General features: G+C 33.5%; 2 protein-coding genes across 24 annotated transcripts; one reads left to right on the top strand and one right to left on the bottom strand.

The window, feature by feature from the left end:
* Positions 1-5932: 5932 nt before the first annotated feature.
* LOC147394506 (uncharacterized) lies at positions 5933-12690 on the bottom strand. 23 transcript variants are annotated; one of them, XR_015181437.1, is made up of 10 exons: positions 12267-12607; positions 12072-12179; positions 10595-10663; positions 10404-10492; positions 10177-10247; positions 9878-9975; positions 7802-9427; positions 7360-7684; positions 6316-6461; positions 5933-6163 (listed from the first exon to the last, which is right to left on the bottom strand). XR_015181437.1 is itself a non-coding variant. In XM_086453842.1 (10 exons), exons 4-7 carry the CDS (start codon positions 10189-10191, stop codon positions 8188-8190), a joined length of 300 nt encoding a protein of 99 aa, XP_086309968.1. In that variant the 5' UTR covers positions 10192-10220; positions 10306-10403; positions 12072-12179; positions 12267-12690; the 3' UTR covers positions 5933-6163; positions 6316-6461; positions 7360-7684; positions 7802-8187. The 23 variants fall into 23 exon arrangements, 11 of the variants coding, with proteins under 11 accessions (XP_086309968.1, XP_086309960.1, XP_086309969.1 ...); XM_086453842.1 differs by lacking the exons at positions 9878-9975; positions 10404-10492; positions 10595-10663 and adding an exon at positions 10306-10403 and having other exon boundaries at positions 7802-8310; positions 8757-8804; positions 9314-9427; positions 10177-10220; positions 12267-12690; XM_086453834.1 differs by lacking the exons at positions 9878-9975; positions 10404-10492; positions 10595-10663 and adding an exon at positions 10295-10403 and having other exon boundaries at positions 7802-8310; positions 8757-8804; positions 9314-9427; positions 10177-10220; positions 12267-12683.
* Positions 12691-16371: 3681 nt separating this feature from the next.
* On the top strand, positions 16372-21335 carry LOC147394505 (rust resistance kinase Lr10-like). The gene is made up of 3 exons (XM_086454407.1): positions 16372-17210; positions 19968-19997; positions 20094-21335. Exons 1-3 carry the CDS (start codon positions 16481-16483, stop codon positions 21149-21151), a joined length of 1818 nt encoding a protein of 605 aa, XP_086310533.1. The 5' UTR covers positions 16372-16480; the 3' UTR covers positions 21152-21335.
* Positions 21336-21877: the final 542 nt, after the last annotated feature.

Genomic DNA, 21877 nt, shown 5'->3' with positions numbered 1-21877 from the left:
ACTGAAAACATGGTCAAAAGGCCATAGAATTTTAGATTTTAAAATTTGTCAGGCCAAGCCCAACAATTTTTTTGATTAAAATTTGAGATTTTCACGTAGTGTGGTGGTGACATGTGTCCACCTTGGTACACATGGGCTATTGAGGGTTGAAGAGTTGGATTTGGGCTTGAGTTAGGAATATGAATGAGTTTAGACAAGTTTGAGATTGATTTTATGATTAGATTGGGCTTAGGAGTTGGATACGGGTTTTCTGACAAGACCCATGGATCTTGTGGTTGTTCCCTTATATCAAATCCTTCTTACACATGTTTTCTTGATCGCTTGACATGATTCGGACTAAAATGTGGTGTCTACAAACCTCTCTAATGGAAGGATCTAATCACTTTTCATTGTGAGATATTGAAGGAAAGAAGAATAAATATATATAGTAAACAATTCTTCATTAATTGCAACTTCAAGTACACACACTCTCTCTCTCTCAAAATTGTAGAAAATCATAGGGAATTGGGGAAGAAGATGTAGCCTTAAATTAGCCTAATCTATTAACATTTGTGGCATTTTCTAAAAGTACAGCCTAAGGAGTATTTATAGCCCAATTGGCACATTCAAAGGTTGGTATATGTGTGAGATTACTGATTTCCATCATCAAACAAGTAGGAGCAGGAGCAGGTCATGATCTCCCACCCGCGTCACCACCCATATTGGTCATGCCATGGTGGTGTGGTATTTCATCCTTACTTGATTTTCTCCCTCTTATGCCTTGAGTGTAGTAGTCCCAATTTTGCACAATTGCTCCTCATTTGCAATATATTGCCTCCGGGCACTTACAAGATAAATCATATAATATTTGGCTTGTTTAACTACACAGAAATATCTGCAAAAATGCATGGATTAAGAAAATATTTAACATGGGGCATCGAAATGATCTCTAACATAAATGATTCATAAACAGATGGATTCTAGGAAAAATTGATTATGGATCATTTTACAAAACGAACCTTAAAAGAAAAGGGATTCTTGAAAAGTTGATTCACCAAAGCATGATAAACATAGCCCAAATGAAATTCAAAACAAAATCAATTAATCCCACCCAATCAATTGAAGGATCGACCAAGTCAATGAGTCAACTTCGTTTGACCATAGTCAAATTGGGTCAACATATCATGTCAAGATTGGATCCAAACAGGTCAAATGGAGTGTTCATGGATCAAATCTTGCATCAGGTCCTACCTAGGTTCGATTTGGTAGAATGGATCGGGTTTGGATCCTGTGCAACAAATTTGTTGGGCTTCAGTCATGGTCTATTGACCAAGGTCCTCAGTATCTTCCCCTTGACTCGTCTTGGGTAAATGACCAGGGCTAACCATGAATAAAAAATAGGCTGGCCTCCTGTGCCTTGGATTGGTGTAGGCCCAACAACATTAATGGGGGGATTGAGAAGACGATGCCACAGTTGATTTGGGCATCAAAATCATGGGTAAAACCAAGGTTTTTTTTCAAAATCTTTCACTCTCTAATTGAGAATATCAAAATTGAATATTCAACTTTCTCAATCGATCAAATGTGAGAACTCGATCCTTGCTCTGATATCAATTGTTGGGTTTCAAAACCCAATAAGCATGGATCAAAGAACCAAGAAATGAAAAAAAAATTATTTTAATATTAATTAATTGTAGACGTTGGAACTTGTACTCTTTCTTAAGATTCAAGAAACTAAGATTTTTTTTTAGTATTAATTTGTTTAAAGAAAGAAACAAGTTTTTTTAATAGTAATTAATTTTACACGATGAGTTTAGAGTCCTAAAAATTTTGTAATCTAATTTATTGCTCTAAATTAGTGTTAATGATTGAGGTTATTTTTGAAAAAACAGAAACACAACATTTACTTATTACACCCCAAATTCTTAATTATTTATACACCCCACTTAAAGATTAAAACACATTCTTGAAACATTACAAAGCTTTGACTAAAATTATAATCTCAACATTACAAAATTTGTAGCATTCATTCAAACAACTTCAGTATGTCTAAAAAAAAATTAGAAGAGAGAGTTTTTATATTTGCACTCTAACTTTTACTTTTTCTCATTCATTTACCTTTTTTTTTTCTTTTCAATTGGGGCATAATAAGTAAAGTTAGGGTGTCAATAACAGCTCTCTTTTTAAGGATACAAGAAACAAGTTTAGAGTCCTAAAGATTTTGCAATTATTTGTTAAGCTTAAATTAGGATTAGTGATTGAGGTTAATTTTTGAAGAACAGAATCAGAGCGTCCGAGAGAAAATCTGTTAAATTTGCCACCAAAATGGTACGCTAGAGATAGTAGTACATAACCAGAGAGATGTGATCCACTACTCTCCATTCTAGACACGTTCGTTATATATTGATATTAGGTCTACTAATTTCCACTCGTCACAGAAATAGGATAGAAATTTGTAGGATCTCTCTCCACTAGCTCAATTAGGAAAGCACCCAACCGAGATGAAATTGGAAATCCAATTTGATTGTTAATCGATTTTTCAATTTCAACATTATTTCTTTTTAAGAAACACTACAATCCTTATTAAGAAACTAATTTGTTTGGACCAACAAAAAAAAATATTTTTTTCAATTAAAAAACATATTAGTCCACGATTTTTTGAGAAAATATCCCTTTTGAGGAACAAAATTCCCAACTGTCCCTGTAAATATTTTTTGTGAGTCCTTGTTAATGGGCCAAGTTGTTGGACTTTTGAATTATTATGGACCCCAACAAAGCCCAGTATGATTCGCATGAAGATTTTCTATTTCCATTTGGGGAAAGAGAGAAGACTTAGCAAACACTGATGAAGGAGAGTCTTGATCTGGTGCCGAAACCCAACCTTCATCAAGCACGTGATGATAAATAATGAGAGCTCGTATTGGCACCCCAATTTTTTACTTACTACACCCCAATTTCTCACACCATTCAAATATTACAAAAGTTTAGCACAAATTATAATCTCAACATTCTAACCCTTGTTCAAATAATTTCAGTAGTTGTTTACAATTGCGATTAGGCTAATAAAATTCTAAACCCAAAAAATATAAATCTAGTAAAAGAAAATTACAAGAGCTTTTCTAATGGCACCCCAACATTTACTTATTCTCAACCATTTAATTATTTTCTTCATATCGATGCCAATTACAGCTCTCTAAATTCTCAACCATTCAATGATCCTTATCTGCTATAGGGTCCACCATGTCTCATTTTTCTTTCTTGGAAAGTAGGTGAAATATAAGGCTGTCAATGAATCGGGTTCAGGTCAAATTAGGATCCTTCTTCCAAGCAAGAACCGGTTTAAAGCCACAAGGAATAATTAGTGGGCAGAGGACCACAGATGTCTTTCACAAAAGAACCCTACACGGTTCCATAGAATTCCATATAACTAGGACTTCTCATGTAAGGACTAAGAAAGACCACACAAGGAAGTCGTCGCATATATTTTCATAATGTTAATGCATTTTTGTTTGGATGCAAGCTTCAACTCTTCAAGATGCTTCAATGGGAGTTCTCTTATAAGAATCTGATGTGAAAACTAATTGTATTGGTTTTGAAACAATCATCTTTCAGTCTGATATGCATTGAGTGTTTGAAATATATAAATAATTTATATTCATATGTAATATATCCCTAAATTTCACAGTTTGAGAGTGAACAATAAATTTACTTGTCTCAACAAACATTGGACTATCTGTCAAATATTTAGGAATCAAAATTAGATGAAGAGAATGTAAAACTCTGTCTATTCCCGTTATCGCTATAAGATCATGCAGCAACATACCTAAATTCTTTAGTCTCCAATTCAATCACGATATGGGACTATTTATAAAAGAAATTCATGTCCAAATCCTACCTTATGGCAAAAATTGAGAAAATTAAGAATGCCATTATGAAATTTTAGTAGGCCAGTAGATGATGAATTTTCCCAATTTGAGAAAGATTTAATGACTTCATAGTCACCATAGGATCGAACAAGGCACAATTGGTCCACTTTTTTTTGCATGGACAGACGACTGACGACTGTTCAATTCATGCTAATTGAGTCAATGCATAGAGGGAAATTTTGAACCAAACTCCCAGTCAAGCTAAGGATTTCTTGGTCAAGTTATCAGGATCATTTTGATAAAATCAAGAATAATACATTTTGAAATGTATTAGTGATCACTAAACACAATTTAGTACTTATTGGTAGGCAACCCAAGTGTTTATAAGTTTTGAGTCTTGATTCAAATAGGTCTAACTGAAGACATTAAACTAAGCGTTTCTTGGGAGATAACCTATATTGAGATTCTCTCTAATTCATCTTAGGGGTTTTCTTTAGTCAATTTATATATATATGGGAAATGTTCGGCACCAAACATTTTGGCAAAACATTTTTCAAAACATGGGTTAGAAGTTTTGGAATGGGCTGATTTTTTGTGAGGATGATCTCTACGGTGAGGAGATCATCATCACCAAAAATCAGCTCATTCTAAAACTTCTAATCCCATCAAAAATGGTTTTAAAAAAATGGATTTGAATTTGCCTTGCTACTTTCTTTTGGAGTCTTTAGAAAATATGGCTTCTTCGTTATCTTCAATCTTCAAGATATCGTTTTTAACGGGCACCATCTCGTGACTAATGAGCAGATTTTCCAACTCATCCACTGAAAGCTATGTCGCCTACTGGGTAATAGTTGTCACGCATGACGTGTACTCTCGTCGTAAACTGCTGATAAAGAATCTCCTCATCTTGGAATCTGAGATTTTATTCTCTAGATCCAATATAGACAACTCCTTACATGCAGTCTTCCTACGAAAGAAATACTCTACTACCAAGAGTTTTCCTTGTTCTAGACTTCCAATCTCATTTTTTAATAGTTGAAGGCAATGCATGTTTCTCTTTGAGAATAGACCTGCAAAAATATCCCATGCCTCTTTTGGTGTCTTTGTATCTGAAATATATATTAGCATGTTATCATTTACGGATTGCTTCAGTGCATAAAGAACTCTACCAACCTTGACATTCCACTTTGTCTCCGATGTAGGGTCTTTTAGTCGAACCATGTTGTCTCCACACATCATGTCTTAGAGCTTGTGACCCATCATGTACAACTCTATACATGATTTCCATAAATCATAGTTAAAGTTGTTAATATTTCGTGAAGATGAGAAAATCGAGTCATCGGTCATCTTCTTCAATCAAACTCATTGCGTAGCCGTGCCGACAACTTTCTCCCAATGAATCATCCCGCTTTGACACCAATTGTTAAGATTTCTATGTAGCAGAGTTGAAATTTTCATGAGCTTTTATTATTGCGGGTACATAAAAGAAAGAGAAGCATGTCACATGCTACACCACACCTAGAAGATGAAGGAGAGAAGTTGAGAGAGAATAATAAAATAATGTAAAATTTTAATTTTTTTAAGACAAAAATTAACACATACTAAATCATGGCTATCGGTGTCTTTATATAGAAAATAAATTAAACTCCTAATTCAACTAGAATTCTTAAAATAATCTAACTCGATTTAATTAAAAACAATCATAATCTAACACAAATAGAATCTCAATCTAACTCTATTTAATTTAATCTAGGAACCATTCCACCGATCCAATAATTGTAGGTCGGTGATAACTCTAACATACTCTGCATTCACTATGTGAAAAAGGCCCATATTTGACGGTCTTAGCCTATCAAATTTTGAGAAATTTGATGGACCTTACCGTCAAATATTCTCTTGTAGAATTTTTTTTTTGACGGCCCTGGACTATCAAATTATTGGAGAATGAACTTAAAAAAAAACAAACAAAAATCTATTGAGTATGACCGTCGAATTTGGAGGTTTAACAAACAATAGCATGATTCTCTAATTCACCAATCATAATAAACGAAATAATAAAAAAAAAATCAAAAACAAAAGAAAAATCATAAAACAAACTCCAAATTAAATTAAACACCACTAAATTCATATTATATATTGAAATTCCATTACTAAACAAACTTTAATAAAAGCAATTAGGCTCTAACAATCCAGATCCCAAGTACAAGACTAAAGCCTCAAAATACCAATTCCAACAACTAAAAATAAGGGAGTAGAGACAGATGCTAATTGCTTTCTTCCAGTCTTTTCATCAAGTGGTCTACCATTATTGCTTTCTCCTGAAAAACTCCTATCAGCACACCAATCAGCTCAAATTAAGATAGAAAAATAGACAGTTGTCCCAAAAGTATTTCATAAATGTGTAGTGAACTCAATATAAGATGGCATGTTGAGTTCCTTGGAAGCCATTAAAGGATCAATTTAACTTCACCTGAGGCAGAGTCCATGCTGGCATTTTTTGCAATGTCTTCAGCTACAAATGAAGTCGCGACACTAAGGAGAGGAATATTGAATATCTTGGATATAATGTTGAAGATTGATATAGAAACACCTGCTGAAGCTAACTCCACAGAACCTCTTGAACACAAACAGAAATGTAAAATCTTTCAATTATTGGATGGTGACTTAAATTTATGCCTGGCATTTTAACTTCCATACTTGAAGAATGTAAGAATCATGGAAATAACTATGCAAACAAATTCAATAGGTTGATCCAGGGAGTCAATGACAACACAACTAAAAAACAGGATACATATATGTAAGCTAATCCCAAACATAGGAAACAAATTGTCTACATCAAATATTGGAACAAAATTAAATTTGTAGCAACCAAACCAGCCAAATGACACACAAAAGCCATATGGATATATGTTCCTCCATTCAATTTTGTCTAAAGCCATATCTCCTTTACTTTTCTAACATAGATCTCATCAGGTAAAATTACACCAAATATAAGGGTACTCACCATAACAACTTCAGGGAAGGGTTTTTCTTTTTTCTTTTTTCTTTTTTCTTTTTTCTATTTTCTTTTTTTTAAATGATCGGTAAAACTTCACGTAATTTAGTTTTCTCAACTTACAAACACCGAGAGGTTGTCAGGTATCTCTATCTATATCCCATTCCACATGATAAAGAATCATTATTATACTATTGAAGATATGTAATCCACCAAATTCATGAACTACTCATGCTGAAGAATCAGCATGCATCATCTCAACTTATAAAGGTACGTTGCTGAAGAATCATTACTCTAATGAAGTGGGTCACAAGTTATTTGATGGTTCTCATTACAAAGTAGAATGGTTGAAGCAAGCTGTTATTGAATAAAGAAAAGGCATGCATAATGGTTATGTTATTGAATAAACAAGTTAAACATAGAAGAAAAGAAACAGAATGTATCCAGAAATTCCAACATTCTAGTTAGACAAGCCCACCAGCTCACATGCTCAATGAGGTTAAGTTAGAAAGTGAGTACCTTTATAAGTTGATACTATGAGAATTCGATTGACCGGCAGGACTAACATTGCAATTATGAAGAATGGGAAAAGAGACAACATACGTTTCCCAGGCTTCACAAGATTGGCAGGTAGAGAACCCCAAGAAAGAGTATCTTTTGTTCTATTTTTGTTTCCATTATCTGAGAAACAACCCAAGTTGAGGTTCTCCTGTTTAGTTGTGATTTGCTTGGGAGTTAAGCCCTTTGAAAGGATCGATGTCTCTTTAATGTTGGCTCCAACGATGTCTGCCTTTGTTCTAGCGGTGGCATCAGATTGATTGCGGGCAGGAGTTGTTGGCCGTGTCTGTGACACGCAATACTAATTATCATTGTTAAATCATGTTTACACTTATCAAATGTAAAATTTTCTAATAAAATTTGTAAATATTTAATGTATTTATGTATCAGGCTGGAATCATACCTGCCCTATAGCTTCTTCCATGGTTTTTGATGATCCAACCTTCTTACTAGGCCCACCATTTTCAATCCCATTGATCTTCCCAATGTTTGTGCAATCGGTTCCATTTCTTTTTGAATTCGAATTTGAAACGGTAACACTTTGCATGCATCTAGATGCAACCACCACTTTCTCCTCTTTGATAACAATTTTCTGCCTTGGGCTCTCCTCCTCTGTTTCTAATAACTCCCTTGATTTGTCTTCCTCTATATTTTGCCATGCACTATGAAATTTAGCTACTTAGTTTGATTTATGATGGTCTGAGTGCCAGAATGATTAGGACATCAGTCCTTCCCCAGACTCATCTCTTGATAGCACAAGAGGGTCCATCACAAAGCCTAGTGTGGAGATCAAGGGAGAAAGAAAACTACTCTCTTGTACAAAGGCGCAAGTGTATGGAAGAATTCAAGCAAGCCCATGCACAAATCATCAAGCTGGTGATAAGTAATAGAATCTTCAACTTCACATGTGTTCTTGGACATGGGGGATTGAAAATGATGGTAGGATTAGTATATATATATATATATATATATATATATATATATATATATATATATATATAAACTAATAATTGGGATGAAAACAGGTCAAACATCAAGCCATGTTATAGAATATAGATGAAGCCAAATTCAAGGCAACCATCAATACTTGGAAATATCTAATTAAATCGTGACATTTCGATGACGTTTATCCATTAGCACCCACACAATACGACTAAGTAGATATCTACTTAAATCATGACATCCGATGACGTTTAAATAAAAATATTAAAAAAGAACCCTCCTAAAAACAATGGATTAATTCTTTTAAGTATTTTATTATTACTTTTTTTTAAGGTGCAAATTAACTAAGTTTGTTTAAAGTCGTTGAGTGTCAATATTCGATACCATAACCATAAACCATGCCTAGCTATGCTTACCACCATGTAAAGTCCGGACCCAGAGATGTGAGTATGATATGATGTCTCCTACAATGTTAAAACAAGAGTGATGATAAGATCCTAATATCACAATGCAGCAAAGGTGGTTGCCTCTGTGGCTGTTAGAATGACAGTCTCACATTGCTTGTGGGAGTCTAATCTGTGCGGTATATAAGGAGAAGGCAACCCTCACCTTATAACCATGGTTTTGAGGTTGAGTTAGGCCCATGGACCTTAACAGTGGTGAGTTTCCATTAGAACAAAAAAATTCACCTTGCGATTCTCACTTGCAAACAAAATCTTAACTTGTTGCTTGCAAGATGCCCAACAAAGTCTTTCAAAATGAAAGATCATACTTGTGTGTGAGTATTAAAAAAGAACATACTTTCATAAAGGAATCTCACAATGTCAATAATTCACCTTTACTTCTGTGCTCCAAATGATTGGATAATGTAAGTGGCTTTTATTAGCCCGAAGGAATGCACATCCATGGAAAAGTTTACAAGTTTGGATTTGATCCAATTAAGATAATCAGGTAAGAGGAATGCTTCACAAACCTTAACACCTTCGGCAATCAGACCTTGTGCAAGAACAACAGAGGTGGTTGTCACATCCCCAGCCTGCCTTACCAACTTAGCACCAATGTTCTCAACAGGGTCCTCCAACTCGACCTAAAAAATAGTTCTTGAAATGTTACGGGGAGGAAAATGTTCTAAATCAATAATTTGGTTCAACACATCTCAATATGTTTAAAAGTATTACACCGAAATCACACAAATTGTGTCTTAAAAAGAAAAGTAAAGCAACTAAATCTAATTATTTAGTGTTGTGCATGTTACGAAGTCTGCTCATGTGTCTATCTGCAGCCATGTAGTATCTGAAGTAATAAGTAATTATATTTTGTTTATTCTCAAAAGTTTTCCATTGAAATCGTGGATGAGCTAAGCATTCATTCAGGTCTCAAATGGTTTAGTAGTATATTCTACGCATATATGCACTTCTACAAAAGTTTCTTGAATAAAACCTTATGTGTGGCATAAATCATGAGTATGAGCAAGATTACTTCACTAATTAAAGCTGAGCGAGAGAAATTTTAGTTGGAATGAGGTTTATGTCCTAACCTGTAGGGTTCCTTGCATACCGAGTGAACTTCAGTTTTTACTATCACAAGATCTAAAAATTGAACATCGTCAATTTTTCTCATTAAAATTTTCTCAGCCTGGAACATGGGAAAATCAGAGTTTAGTAAGCATGTAACCACATTGCAGGGTGATTTGACAACATTTGAGAGGACTACACCTAGACATTCTCCTCCACAGCCAATGTTTAACATATGGGTTGGAATGTGAAAAGGTGTGTATCAGGGAACCAAAGCAGAAAATAAGAACCAAGGTTTCAAAAAGGGCAGGCATGGACGTACCTTAATCTGATACATCTTAGTAGCTTTGCTAGAGGTGCAAAGACCTGCAATGTCTCCATTGCAATGTTGGACTGCATACAGAGTAATAATGCTTGAATAAAAGACAAGAAGGGATCACCTATTAAATACCAAACCAAGAATTTCATTACTTGCTTATGCTCAGGCAAGTATGAAAGAGTATGCATGTTATGTAATTTGTCAGCTAATTTGACGATTATTACACGGACCTGTAAAAAAAGGCTGATTTAGTCGCCATCAGACGAAAAGGCATATCCATAATAAAAAATTGATTATTGGGGGTACCAATGGTTTGAACCTTCACCAAATTAAAAACTATCTAATCACTACTCTAGTAAACGTATTGGTCGAATACCTTCACCAAATGTATATAATTTACCATTAATTGACAAGAACTTACATGCTTCAATATGAATAAAAATTCTTTATAGGGATGATCGGGACGAACCTTCCTTTCTGCTTTAATTTGCTACTCACAAATTGATTGAAGAAACACATTACCACAAAATTATAAAAATAAAAAGAAAGAAAATAGCATGAGAAATAGTCAAGTTCATATTCCCACATAAATATTGAATTTATCCAAATAAATGGATTCGTCCCAAGTTTTTGGTAACAATTAGGGTGCCTTTGGGTTATTGCTAATGATACCATTACAAGTCACCTTCAAACTATATAAATGAGTCCATAATGGTCTCTCTTTTTTTTATGTCTATGAATTCTCTCTTGGTATTACTGCATCTAATGCAATGTTTTCCTATAGAAACTAGGGGGAGCAACTGCAGATATTATTTCTGACCTCCTACCCTTTGAAGCTTATAGGTAGAATTATAATGGAAATCCCATGGTTAGCTTGAGAATTATGATTTGTCTTTTAAGTATGCAGCACACTGCTCATTGATTACATGAATTCTCAAAGACATAATATGTGAATTGATTTTCTTTATTTCCATTCAGGCAATTCATGTGACAACATAGTAGAAACATTACATGAACTAGTATGAAGAAAATAAAAATGAAAGGTGGACTAAAATGAAAGAAGGGGATAGAGAAGGGGACATAGATACCTGTGACCACCACAAAAGAAACCTTATGATATGCCAATCTAAGTTTTCAATCCATCGTCGAAGCATTAGAAACATAAACAATACCACTGCTAGTAAATTTGGAAGCAAATATAAAGTCATTGCCAACATATTCCCTAGCTCTCTCTCTGACCAGTAAAACTCCTTAATATAGTGTTAGGATTCTCCCAAATATTTTCCTAATCGTTCTCTCTTTCGATAGTTACTTTAATAGGGGAATTGTTTCTCTATTAGGTTTCTATTTATTTGCTTTAGATAGGATTGTTCCTTTGAGGGATTTAATTCCCATTAGGATTGTTTCATTGGGATTATATAAGGATGTAATTGACTCTAAGAAGCCTAAACAATTTAATGAAAATAACCAAGTTCTAAGGAGGCCAAATCCCCTATTGAGTGAGTAAAAATTCGTTTTTCTGCTTGTTTGATCCCTGAACCCTATTATATACATACTAGATCCTACAATAAACACTTCTGATTTTTCAAACCTTCGATGAACCCAATGAAGGAAAAGATTTACAAATGTATCGGAGAATCAATTCACCCCGACAATGTTAATTTCAGTAAATCAGGTAAGTACACAAAAAATTACAATTATTAAGATAATTTCTGGATCAAGCACCATCAAAATCCGATTACAAATATCTCGATTAATATATCAGGGTTCTTTAAGTGAGAGGAGAGGCAAAAGTGCATTTGGCATTAAACAACTAAATTTTTTTTATTGAACTTTGAATTATCAAACCGTATAAGATAATAAAAACATCTGATTGAAAACGTGGATGATCAACTCACCTCAACAATCAAAGTAAGGGAACTTTTTGTTGAGCTTGATCTTCTCTGGTTCTCTTTGATCTTCTGCTTGAAAAAATTCAACTAGAGATTTGTTCTCATCAACTCTTCCTTCAATATCAAACAAACAAAAGCTAAGTGTTGGAATCGTAAAAAACGGAAGGCATAAACCCTAGAAATCCAAAGAAATTCTCTTGCCTTCAGTATCCAGATCTCGTTGTCTAGAATGCAAAAAGCCCTAATAATGTCTTCTAGAAATGTAGGCTCCAGTTAACCCTAGATCTCATCTTCACTATTTCATTTTCAATGTTGAGAGATCGCGAGATCAGATATAGAGAGAGATTGTAGAGAGAGATGTGATCGAGGGAGAGACACAGAGAGAGATTCTCACAATCGGGTGAGACTCACGAACCAGAGAGAGAGAGAGAGAGAAGGAAATCGCAGATCAGAGGGAGATTCTCACAAACGGGTGAGATTCTCACGAACCAGACAAAGAGAGAGAGAAAATCGCAGATCAGAGAGAGACAGTGAGCGTGAGAGAGAGACGAAAAAAAATTTATACAACTTTCTCTAAATTTCGTGGGCCCGCGCCCGTCAAATTTAAATTTCTAAAATTCGTCGGGCCAAGCCCAACATTTTTTTTAAATAATTTTTATGATTTTCACGTAGTGATTCTACATACAATGTAAGCAATTGGAGCAACAAAATTTGGAACGTGTGTATAGGGCGGATGGCCACCACGTTCATTATATATAGATATTGGGTCTTCTAATTTCCACTCGTCACAGAAATAGGAGTGAAATTTGGAGGGTATCTCTCCACTAGCTAGATTAAGAAACCACTTAACCAACAAAATTGAAAATCCAATTTGATTGTTAATCGATTTATCAATTTCAACATTATTTCTTTTTTAAGTAACATTACAATCCTTATTAAGAAACTAATTTGTTTGGTTCCCATACAAAAAAAAAATTAGGAGTTCACGTCAGGTTGTGCCAATTACATGTCTCGAGCATACAATTTGCCATGTATTGAGGCTCTGTAGTTGCCATCATATTAATGAAATCGCCTATAGGCTTTTCTATATCGCTATTGCCCTCCTGTGTTATTTTGCATGTGTGTGTGTTTTGAGTTACTCCAAGCTTACTCTTAGGTTCAAGTCTTCAAGTGCCTAATCATAAACAATCTCTACGAGCACGACCATGAGAACCTGGCTTGAGTTGGCTGTCTAGTTGCCAAATGAACTAAATCTAGTTGCTGATGATGATGTTAAAAATCTTGATGAGGTGACCATGGATGGTGGTATGCTATATGACAAATTTACCACCACAATAAATAATGAGAGCTACTATTGACACCCAAGCTTTTACTTATTACACCCCAATTTCTTAAATTATTTATAACACCCCACCATTATTTATTTATGACACCCCACTTAAAGATTAAATCACACCATTCAAACATTACAAAGGTTTGGCTCAAATTATAATCTCAACATTACAAAACACTATAACACTTGTTCAAACAATTGCAGTAGTTGTTTACAATTATGATTAGACTCATATAAAATCCTAAATCCAAAAAATATAAATCTAAAAAAAGAAAAATACAAGGGCTTTTCTAGTGGATCCCAACGTTTACTTATTCTAAATCATTCAATTATTTTCTTCATATTTTAATTGGGGTGTAATAGGTAAAAATTAGGATGCCAATTGCAGCTCTCTAAATAGTATAGATGGTCATGCCAGACCACAGTAACCTGGTTGGTATTCCATTCAATGATCTTGATCTGCTACAGGTCCACCATGTCTCATTTTTCTTTGCTGCAAGCAAGAGAGAAATTTCCAAGTCACAAGTGACAATTAGTGGGCAGAGGTCCAAAGATGTCTTTCTGAAAAGGACCCTACACGTTTCATAGACTTCCATATAGCTAAGACTTATCATGAAAGGACTAAGAAAGGCCACACAAGGAAGTTGTCGCATATATTTTCATGATGTTAATGAATTTTTGTTCGGAAGCAAGCTTCAAGTCTTCAAGATGCCTCAATGGGAGTTCTTATAAGGATATGATGTAATAACTAATTGTATTGGTTTTGAGTCAGTTTTTCGCCGCTCTTATGTTAAAGACCAACATAATCTTATCTTTCCACTGAAAGACAGGGAGAGACATTCTCCTTATTAACTTAGTAAGAGTTTTTAAGCCTTACTAATGGTCGTTTTGCTCAACTAAATTTATCACATTAGCAATCCAACACCACAATTCTTTAGATTTCGTCGAAAAGCTTAGATCAAAAAAAATAAAAATAAAAATAAAAAACATATTTCCTTTAGGTTTGATCCAAGCTTTTGAAAATGAAAGGCTACTAAACTTCCACCTACTCCAGTATTAAAATTAAAGTTCAAAGGTGGAAAATAACTTTTTTCAAAATCCGTAGAATTTTGTCTTCTACAAAACTAAAGCATCGGATCATATTTTTTAATTTCACGAGATGAGCCCATGGACCCCTACTAAAGGTGAAATCCTTACTAACTTAGTGAGGCTAGTCGGACTTAATGACAAATGGGTAGGTGTATTATTGGAAACTAAATATAGTAGAGAATGATAAGTCCTCATAAGGTGTTGGAGATTACCATTCGTCATTTTGTGAAAAAAAAATGTCGCGTCAATATTTCAAGAAAAATATGTAGTTATTTCAGTAATTGGTTCTTAAAAATATTTATACAATATTGATCTCCTAATTAAAAGATGGGTATTTATCAACGGTAGTCATAAATACACCTGGGAAATTGAATTTTGTATCAAAATTGCACCAACAAAATTTTGTCTATACCAAAATACCGTCATATTCCAATTTCCCAGGTGTATTTGCACCTCAGACAATTAAAATAATAAAAAAAATTACGATTTTTTCAAAAAGTCACGTTTTTTACCTTTTAAACATGTTTCTTTAAAACATAAAAGAAAAAAAAAAAAACTAAACTGTTTCTTTTTTTTAATGCGGGGTTTTATACATAATAAAATTTGGTGATTCATAAGTATAAGAATTTGAGATTTGATGATCATATTTTGATGTATTTATTTTTTATTTTTAATAGGGTGTTATTTTGATTAAAATATATGTTAATGGGTAAATTTTGTTTTGGCATTATAATTTTTAGTATTTTATATGGTATTCATAATTTTTTATATAGTTTACATCTCTTCTGTTTTGTGTTTTTTTTTTTTCTTCCTTTTTTCTACTTTTTTTTGTCTGAAGTTTTCCCTTGCAGTTTTAAACCTGTTCTTCGACTTTGGGATTATGTTCTAATGTCCTAACGTACACATTAATAAAACCCTTAAAAGATAACACCTTGCACCTGTATGAGTGATTTTTTTGCTCATGTGGCGCACATGACATGAACAATAGAGCGAAAATTTCCCTCTTGCCAGTACTTCCGTTGCTCATAGATTTAATTTTGGGATAATGACTGAGAGGGACTCTTTATTGAGTATATGTACTGATTAGTCCCCTAGAAAAGAATACATACCATTTAAATACTAATTAATAACATATTTACCTATTAAGGATCTTTTGAAGATTTTTTAAAGAAAAATACTTGAAATATCTTTTTAACAACATTACAAAGTGGTTTAAAGGGCACTTTAAAGCTCAAAATTTGTTGAAAGGGTAATTATATGTTTTTGCTTCAAAAATCCTTTTTAGACTAATATTTGATAAAATGAGTACTAAAGAGTCCACATTTTTTTCATAAGGGATTTTTTGGTATATATTTTCCAAAATAGATCTTTGGAGTAATTGTCTTTTTAATTTTTAAGATTTCAAATTTTAGAAAGGGTCGTTGGACCCACATTGACTATCACATTGACAATCTAACAATAAAACCTTCTAGATTTCTTGTAAATATTCATATTTAAAATTAAATTTTTTTATTTTTTATTTTTTGAGTTTGATCCAAGGTATTAAAAATGAATGGCTACCAAACACCCAAATTAACAAAAAAAAAAATTAATAAAACAAAACAAAACAAAACAAAAAATCAACAGTAAAAAATAACTATTTTTTTTTAATTTATATAATTATATCCTCTATGACCCATTGCATCGGATCATGTTTTTGAATGTCACAAGTTCTCGTAAAATTTTCTTATTTTCACTATGGGCAGGAGAGAATCTCTCTCTATCGCTGATTTCATTTGCTCCACATGTCAAACGGCTGTTGGGATGTGAGAAAAAAAAATCAGCCCACCTGTATCACTTAAATCTATCTTCCACTCTTCTTTAATTGACTTTGACTTCGTTTCTCACTCTATTTTCTTATAATTCTTGATGATTTTTATTTGAAACCATCTCTCTTTCACAAACGGATACACACAGAGGAGGATTAATATTCGTTCTCTTTCCGACACTCTTCATGTCTCCAAATCTAAGCATCTTACTTTTACTCTCCTCTTCTTGTCTCCACATCTTAGCTTCATCGTATCCCCCACCTGAAACTTCAGGAGATAAAGATAATGAAACTTTCTTTACAGAGTGCCCATCGAAAAGATGCAGCCCTGAAGGACCTGAAATCAGATTTCCATTCCGACTCAATAATACCCATCAATCGTTTTGTGGCCTTAAAGGATTTGAATTATCATGCTTAGGTAACGAGACCCTCCTCCACCTTCCTTTCTCGGGTGACTTCTATATCCGTAAAATCGATTATCTTAATAACTTCGTCTCCATCATCGATAAAAATGATACATGCCCTTTGCGAAGCCTTCTCAACATCAACTTGTCAAGTTCTGTCTTCAATTTCACCGAGTCTGCGTCTGATTTTATCATAATGAAATGTCCTAAAAGTACGACAGTCAGTACAAACCATGGTGAAATAATTGGCCCAATCAATTGCCTCAGTAGTGATGGTAATCCAGCTTTTGTCTTTCTGGAGACCTACTACTACCCATATGACCTGCCTTTGAATTGCCCCATAATTAAAAGAGCTAGGATTGAGGTAAATGAGATGCTCCTCAAAACACGAGAGATCGTGGTTGGGTGGAATGGATCAGAGAGCTGCAAAATCTGTGAAAAGAAGGGAAATCATTGTGGATTAAACAGCGCAAGGAACGGAACTATCTGTCGTCATATAGTCGTCCCTAGTAGTAAGTATCCCCATTTATTTTCTTCTATTCTATTATTAGATCTACTCGGTTTGACACATTGCAAAAAATTATAACTCATTAGGAGTTGAATTTTTGACAATTTATTAACCAAAACGCTGAAGTGACTTTAGTATTCACTCCATTTCACGCTTTGCCGACGAGGATGGAATGATGGATGTGGGTAGGGAAACCTCGATGCTTTTCATCGAGTTAACAAAGTGTGAAACGAAGTGAATTTTAAAATCTCTCTAGCACAACTTATTCATTAAATAGACTTCATTTTTAAATGTGTTTCACACTGCAGTTAGGAGGAGGTGCGAAGATAATAATCATATATGATTTTCACTCGTATCTCGGGTAAACACATTTATGGCCACCCCATCAATGCAATGTGATACATAATGAAATACAAAATCCCTCTAGGATCTTCCTTCACTAAACCATTACTTTAGTTCATTTATTTTTTTTATTTATATATGAGCCATAAATTATTTTCATGGACTATTGAGTGAAAAGCATCTATGGTTTGGTTTTGTATGCACCTCTGCATCAGCCAAGTGTGAGTCGATGTCCACCAAAATTCCTTCCTTTTTTTTTTATTTTGTATAGAAAACGTTAACCTTTGACAGACTTTTCTTTCGTAGAGGATAAAATTCTATTAAATTTTCAAGTTTGGTGGGTGTTCAGTATGTGTTCATTTTCAAAAACCTAGGATCAAGCCTAAAAAAAATTTGCATTTTGAAATTTTTTATCTTAGTTTTTCCATGAAATCTAGAGGGTTGTGGTGTTGGATTGCCAATGAGGCAATCCATTTGAGCTCAACGACCCTTAGTAAGATTTCAAATCTTACAAATTTACTGATGGAAGTGTTTTTCAAGATTAATATAGTAGAGGAAGAGGGAGACATGAAAACAGTTTCAAGGGTATCTTGTGTAATTTATTAGATATTTAAAAATAAATTGATAATTTAGTATGTTCAGGGTATTTGGGGGTATTTTGTGTTATTAATTATGACGGAACTTGGGAAAAGTCCTTCAAAGGGTAACGTTTCAAATTTTGGGTCTTGATTGGTCCATACTGAGACCTTTTGGTCTAAAAGTCATTTTCCTTTTTCTTTGTTTTATTTTTTTAACATAGACACGTATTTAGGTATGTTAGAGCCAACTGATTTTGTTGACAGTGATCACTGATCATCCTGTTAAGAACTACTTAATGTATATTAATTAGGATCATCCAAATACATTCCAATTGACCCTAGGGTTGCAACCTGAATGGGCTGACCCGAACTCAACCCAATTTATAGGCGATCTTGAAATAAGTTATGTAGAAGATGAGTTGAGTCTGAATTAAAATATCTCAACCCAACCTCACTTCATGTTGAGCTCGGGTTAAGGGTTCGGGCAACCAAACTTAATCTAGACCCGATGTTTTATGTTAATATATCAATATTTTATATTAATTATAAAATAATATTTCTTTTTAAAATATTTTTAATTATTTCTTTCTATATATATATATATATATATATATATATATATATATATATATATATATATATATATTCAGTTTTCTTTGTATATGTGTTTATATATAATCAATTAGTTTTGTTTTTAGAGTGATATTTCTCATTTAAGATATAAAAAAAATTATTTGTTCATTAAAATGTAATTAGGTTAATTCAACTAGCCCAATCCATTCAACCCACCAAAAATTACTTTACTAGGGTTAACCCGAACTCAAACCCAATTTTAAAAGCTCAAGCTCAAGTTGAGCTTGGGTAAATGATTTCAAGCCCAATGATCGTGGGGAGTTAAGTTCGGGTTGAGGGTTCTACCATAAGTTAGGTTGGGCCAGGGTTTACCTCCCACTCACTGAAGTTACAACCCGATAGGAATGCATGTAGATATAGCAAATATTTTTTAATTGCTTATGAAAAGCAATCTTTATTATTTTACTTTCAGGGAAAACAAGCTAAGGGGTATGATGGTAATTGTGCACCATTTTTGTAAAGACTATAGACTCATGAAAAAATTCATAAGCAAACACACGATCTCCATAGTTGGAACATGAAATTGGGATAAAAGATGTATCTTGAGGATACATAATGCATATCCCTAAGATCTATTCAACCGTTATATTTCATATTTTAATGGTGGGATCCCAACTCTTTCACCAAGTAACATTTATTTCAGAAATGTCATTGTGCAACAATAATCATAGATACCTTATCATTTTTGCATTAAAAAAAAAAGTTTTTTTGGGGAGTACTGGTAGAAAATAATGGATGTGATGACATAGTATAATCGGATTAGAAGAGTTAGGATACAAATACAATAACTCAAATAGGATTTATATGAAAATTAAATGTGATGACGATTCGAAAGATCTGTAATAAAATGAATTGCTTTTGTAGTGTGTTTCCATCCTTTTCATGGGAATATGTATTATTTTTTATGAATATAGATTATGATTTTGTTGAAGGGGATTTGGTCAACCAAAACCATCTTATGATAAGTATTTTACTATTTAATGATTTCACTATTTAACCAAAAGTAATAACTTTTAGAAATAATATTTTGGAAAAACAACTTTTATTATTATTATTATTATAAATTTTTATTTTGACTTTAATTTATGTTTAAGATATTCACTATTTATGCATAAATATATGCTGTTATGTAATATTTATAGATTACATTATAGACGGTTAGACACTATGACTAAATTATACTAACTCTTCATTTCTATTTTCTCCAGGTTCTCATTCTCATGCCCCATTGATCATAGGTTAACTCCTTAACTATTGCAAATTCATTTAAAAATTTTTCTCAAGTACTACAAATTATTATATTGGTGTTAATTACCTCTTTTGGGTATTTATAGGCACAAGCATGGGAGGCGCCATCATTTTATTATCAATATTACTTATTGTTTTATACTTGTATCGGAAAAGTGAACAACAAAAGAAAACTGAGCTGATGGTCGAAAGGTTCCTAACAAACTACAAGACCTTCAACCCGACGAGATATACTTTTGTAGATATTAAGAAGATGACCAACAAATTTAAACACAAATTGGGGCAAGGGGGTTTTGGATGTGTGTACAAAGGAAAGCTTCACAATGGATTCCTAGTGGCGGTCAAGATGCTCGAGATTTCTAATGGAAATCGAGCAAATTTTGTCAATGAAGTGGCAACTATCGGTAGGATTCATCACGTCAATGTAGTTCGCCTTCTTGGGTTCTGTTCAGAAAGAACTAGATGCGCTCTCATCTATGAATTCATGCCTAATGGATCACTAGAGAAATTCATTTTAGCAAAAGAAGGTAACACAATTCATAGACCATTTACTTGGGAGAAGATGCAAGAAATTGCGATTGGCATTGCTCGTGGGATTGAATATTTGCACCAAGGGTGTGACCAACGCATCCTCCATTTTGATATCAAGCCTCACAATGTTTTACTAGACCATAATTTCCAGCCAAGGATTTCTGATTTTGGGCTTGCTAAGTTATGCTCCAAGGACCAAAGCATTGTCTCCATGACAGCTGCTAGGGGAACTACTGGTTACATTGCACCCGAGCTCTTCTCGAGGAACTTTGGAACGGTTTCCTACAAATCTGATGTTTATAGCTTTGGAATGTTGATGTTGGAGATAGTTGGTGGAAGGAAGAATTTAGATATCACAGTTGAAAATCACAGCCAAATTTATTTTCCAGAATGGATATATGAGCAATTAATTCAAGGGAAAAATCTAGAATTACTCACTCAGATAGAAGGAGATGATGAGATCATGAAAAAGCTTGCAATTATAGCGCTATGGTGCATTCAATGGAGTCCGGTTGACCGTCCCTCCATGACATTGGTGGTCCGAATGCTGGAAGGGGACTTGCAAAGCTTAAAAATTCCTCCCAAGCCATTTTTTTCTTCTAGTGATCCTTAGAACAGTGCAACCTTACTCTATGGTAAAGTGTTTGCTATTTATGTATAACAATAAGATGAATACATCTGTGGTAGTAGGAGATATCCAAGCCTCGTAGGAATTGAGTAGGATAAAGTGATTGTACTTTGCATTTATGAGTTGTATATGTTTCCTCTTTTTAGAAATTTAAATAAAAATAAAAATAACAAAAGTATAAAATAACAAAATATGATACAAAAATGTTATGATTATTTTAGGGTTTCTATGAGGGAGAATTTTAGTTTTAGTTAATGGAATTTTAGTTTGTGTTCTCCTTATTTTGATTTATGATTTTTTTTTTTATCACTATTGTTGGTTCTTTACTTGTTGTACCTATTTTTCATGGTAAATTATATCTTTAGCAATGGTAAGATCTCCTCCTCTCCTAGTATCTTTCCAACTCTAAATAAGAATGTCTGTTAATGATCTTAAGTCGTTCACTCTATTAGTTTTTCATCAAGATGTCCTCACTTCATCGATAATCTTCAATATTTTGTAACTTCCTTTATAAGACTTTTCAAAGAGACTGGTAGTACATGTTGGGACATTTTTCAAAATTAAGGATATTATCTTAATATATTATAATTTTATTTTTATTGAAAAACCAATGAGGTGAAATAGAAAGAGGAATATTGAGAAACAATGAATATATACACACAAAAGTTGCGCATTGCCGTGAGTTACCCAAAACACAAAAATAGGAAACTA

Source organism: Akebia trifoliata, chromosome 9 (assembly GCF_017979445.1).
Source record: "Akebia trifoliata isolate Shusen 1 chromosome 9, ASM1797944v1, whole genome shotgun sequence".
Taxonomy (NCBI): Eukaryota; Viridiplantae; Streptophyta; class Magnoliopsida; order Ranunculales; family Lardizabalaceae; genus Akebia; species Akebia trifoliata.
The sequence above is the reverse complement of the archived record's forward strand: the minus strand, read 5'-3'. Positions and strand labels throughout refer to the sequence as shown.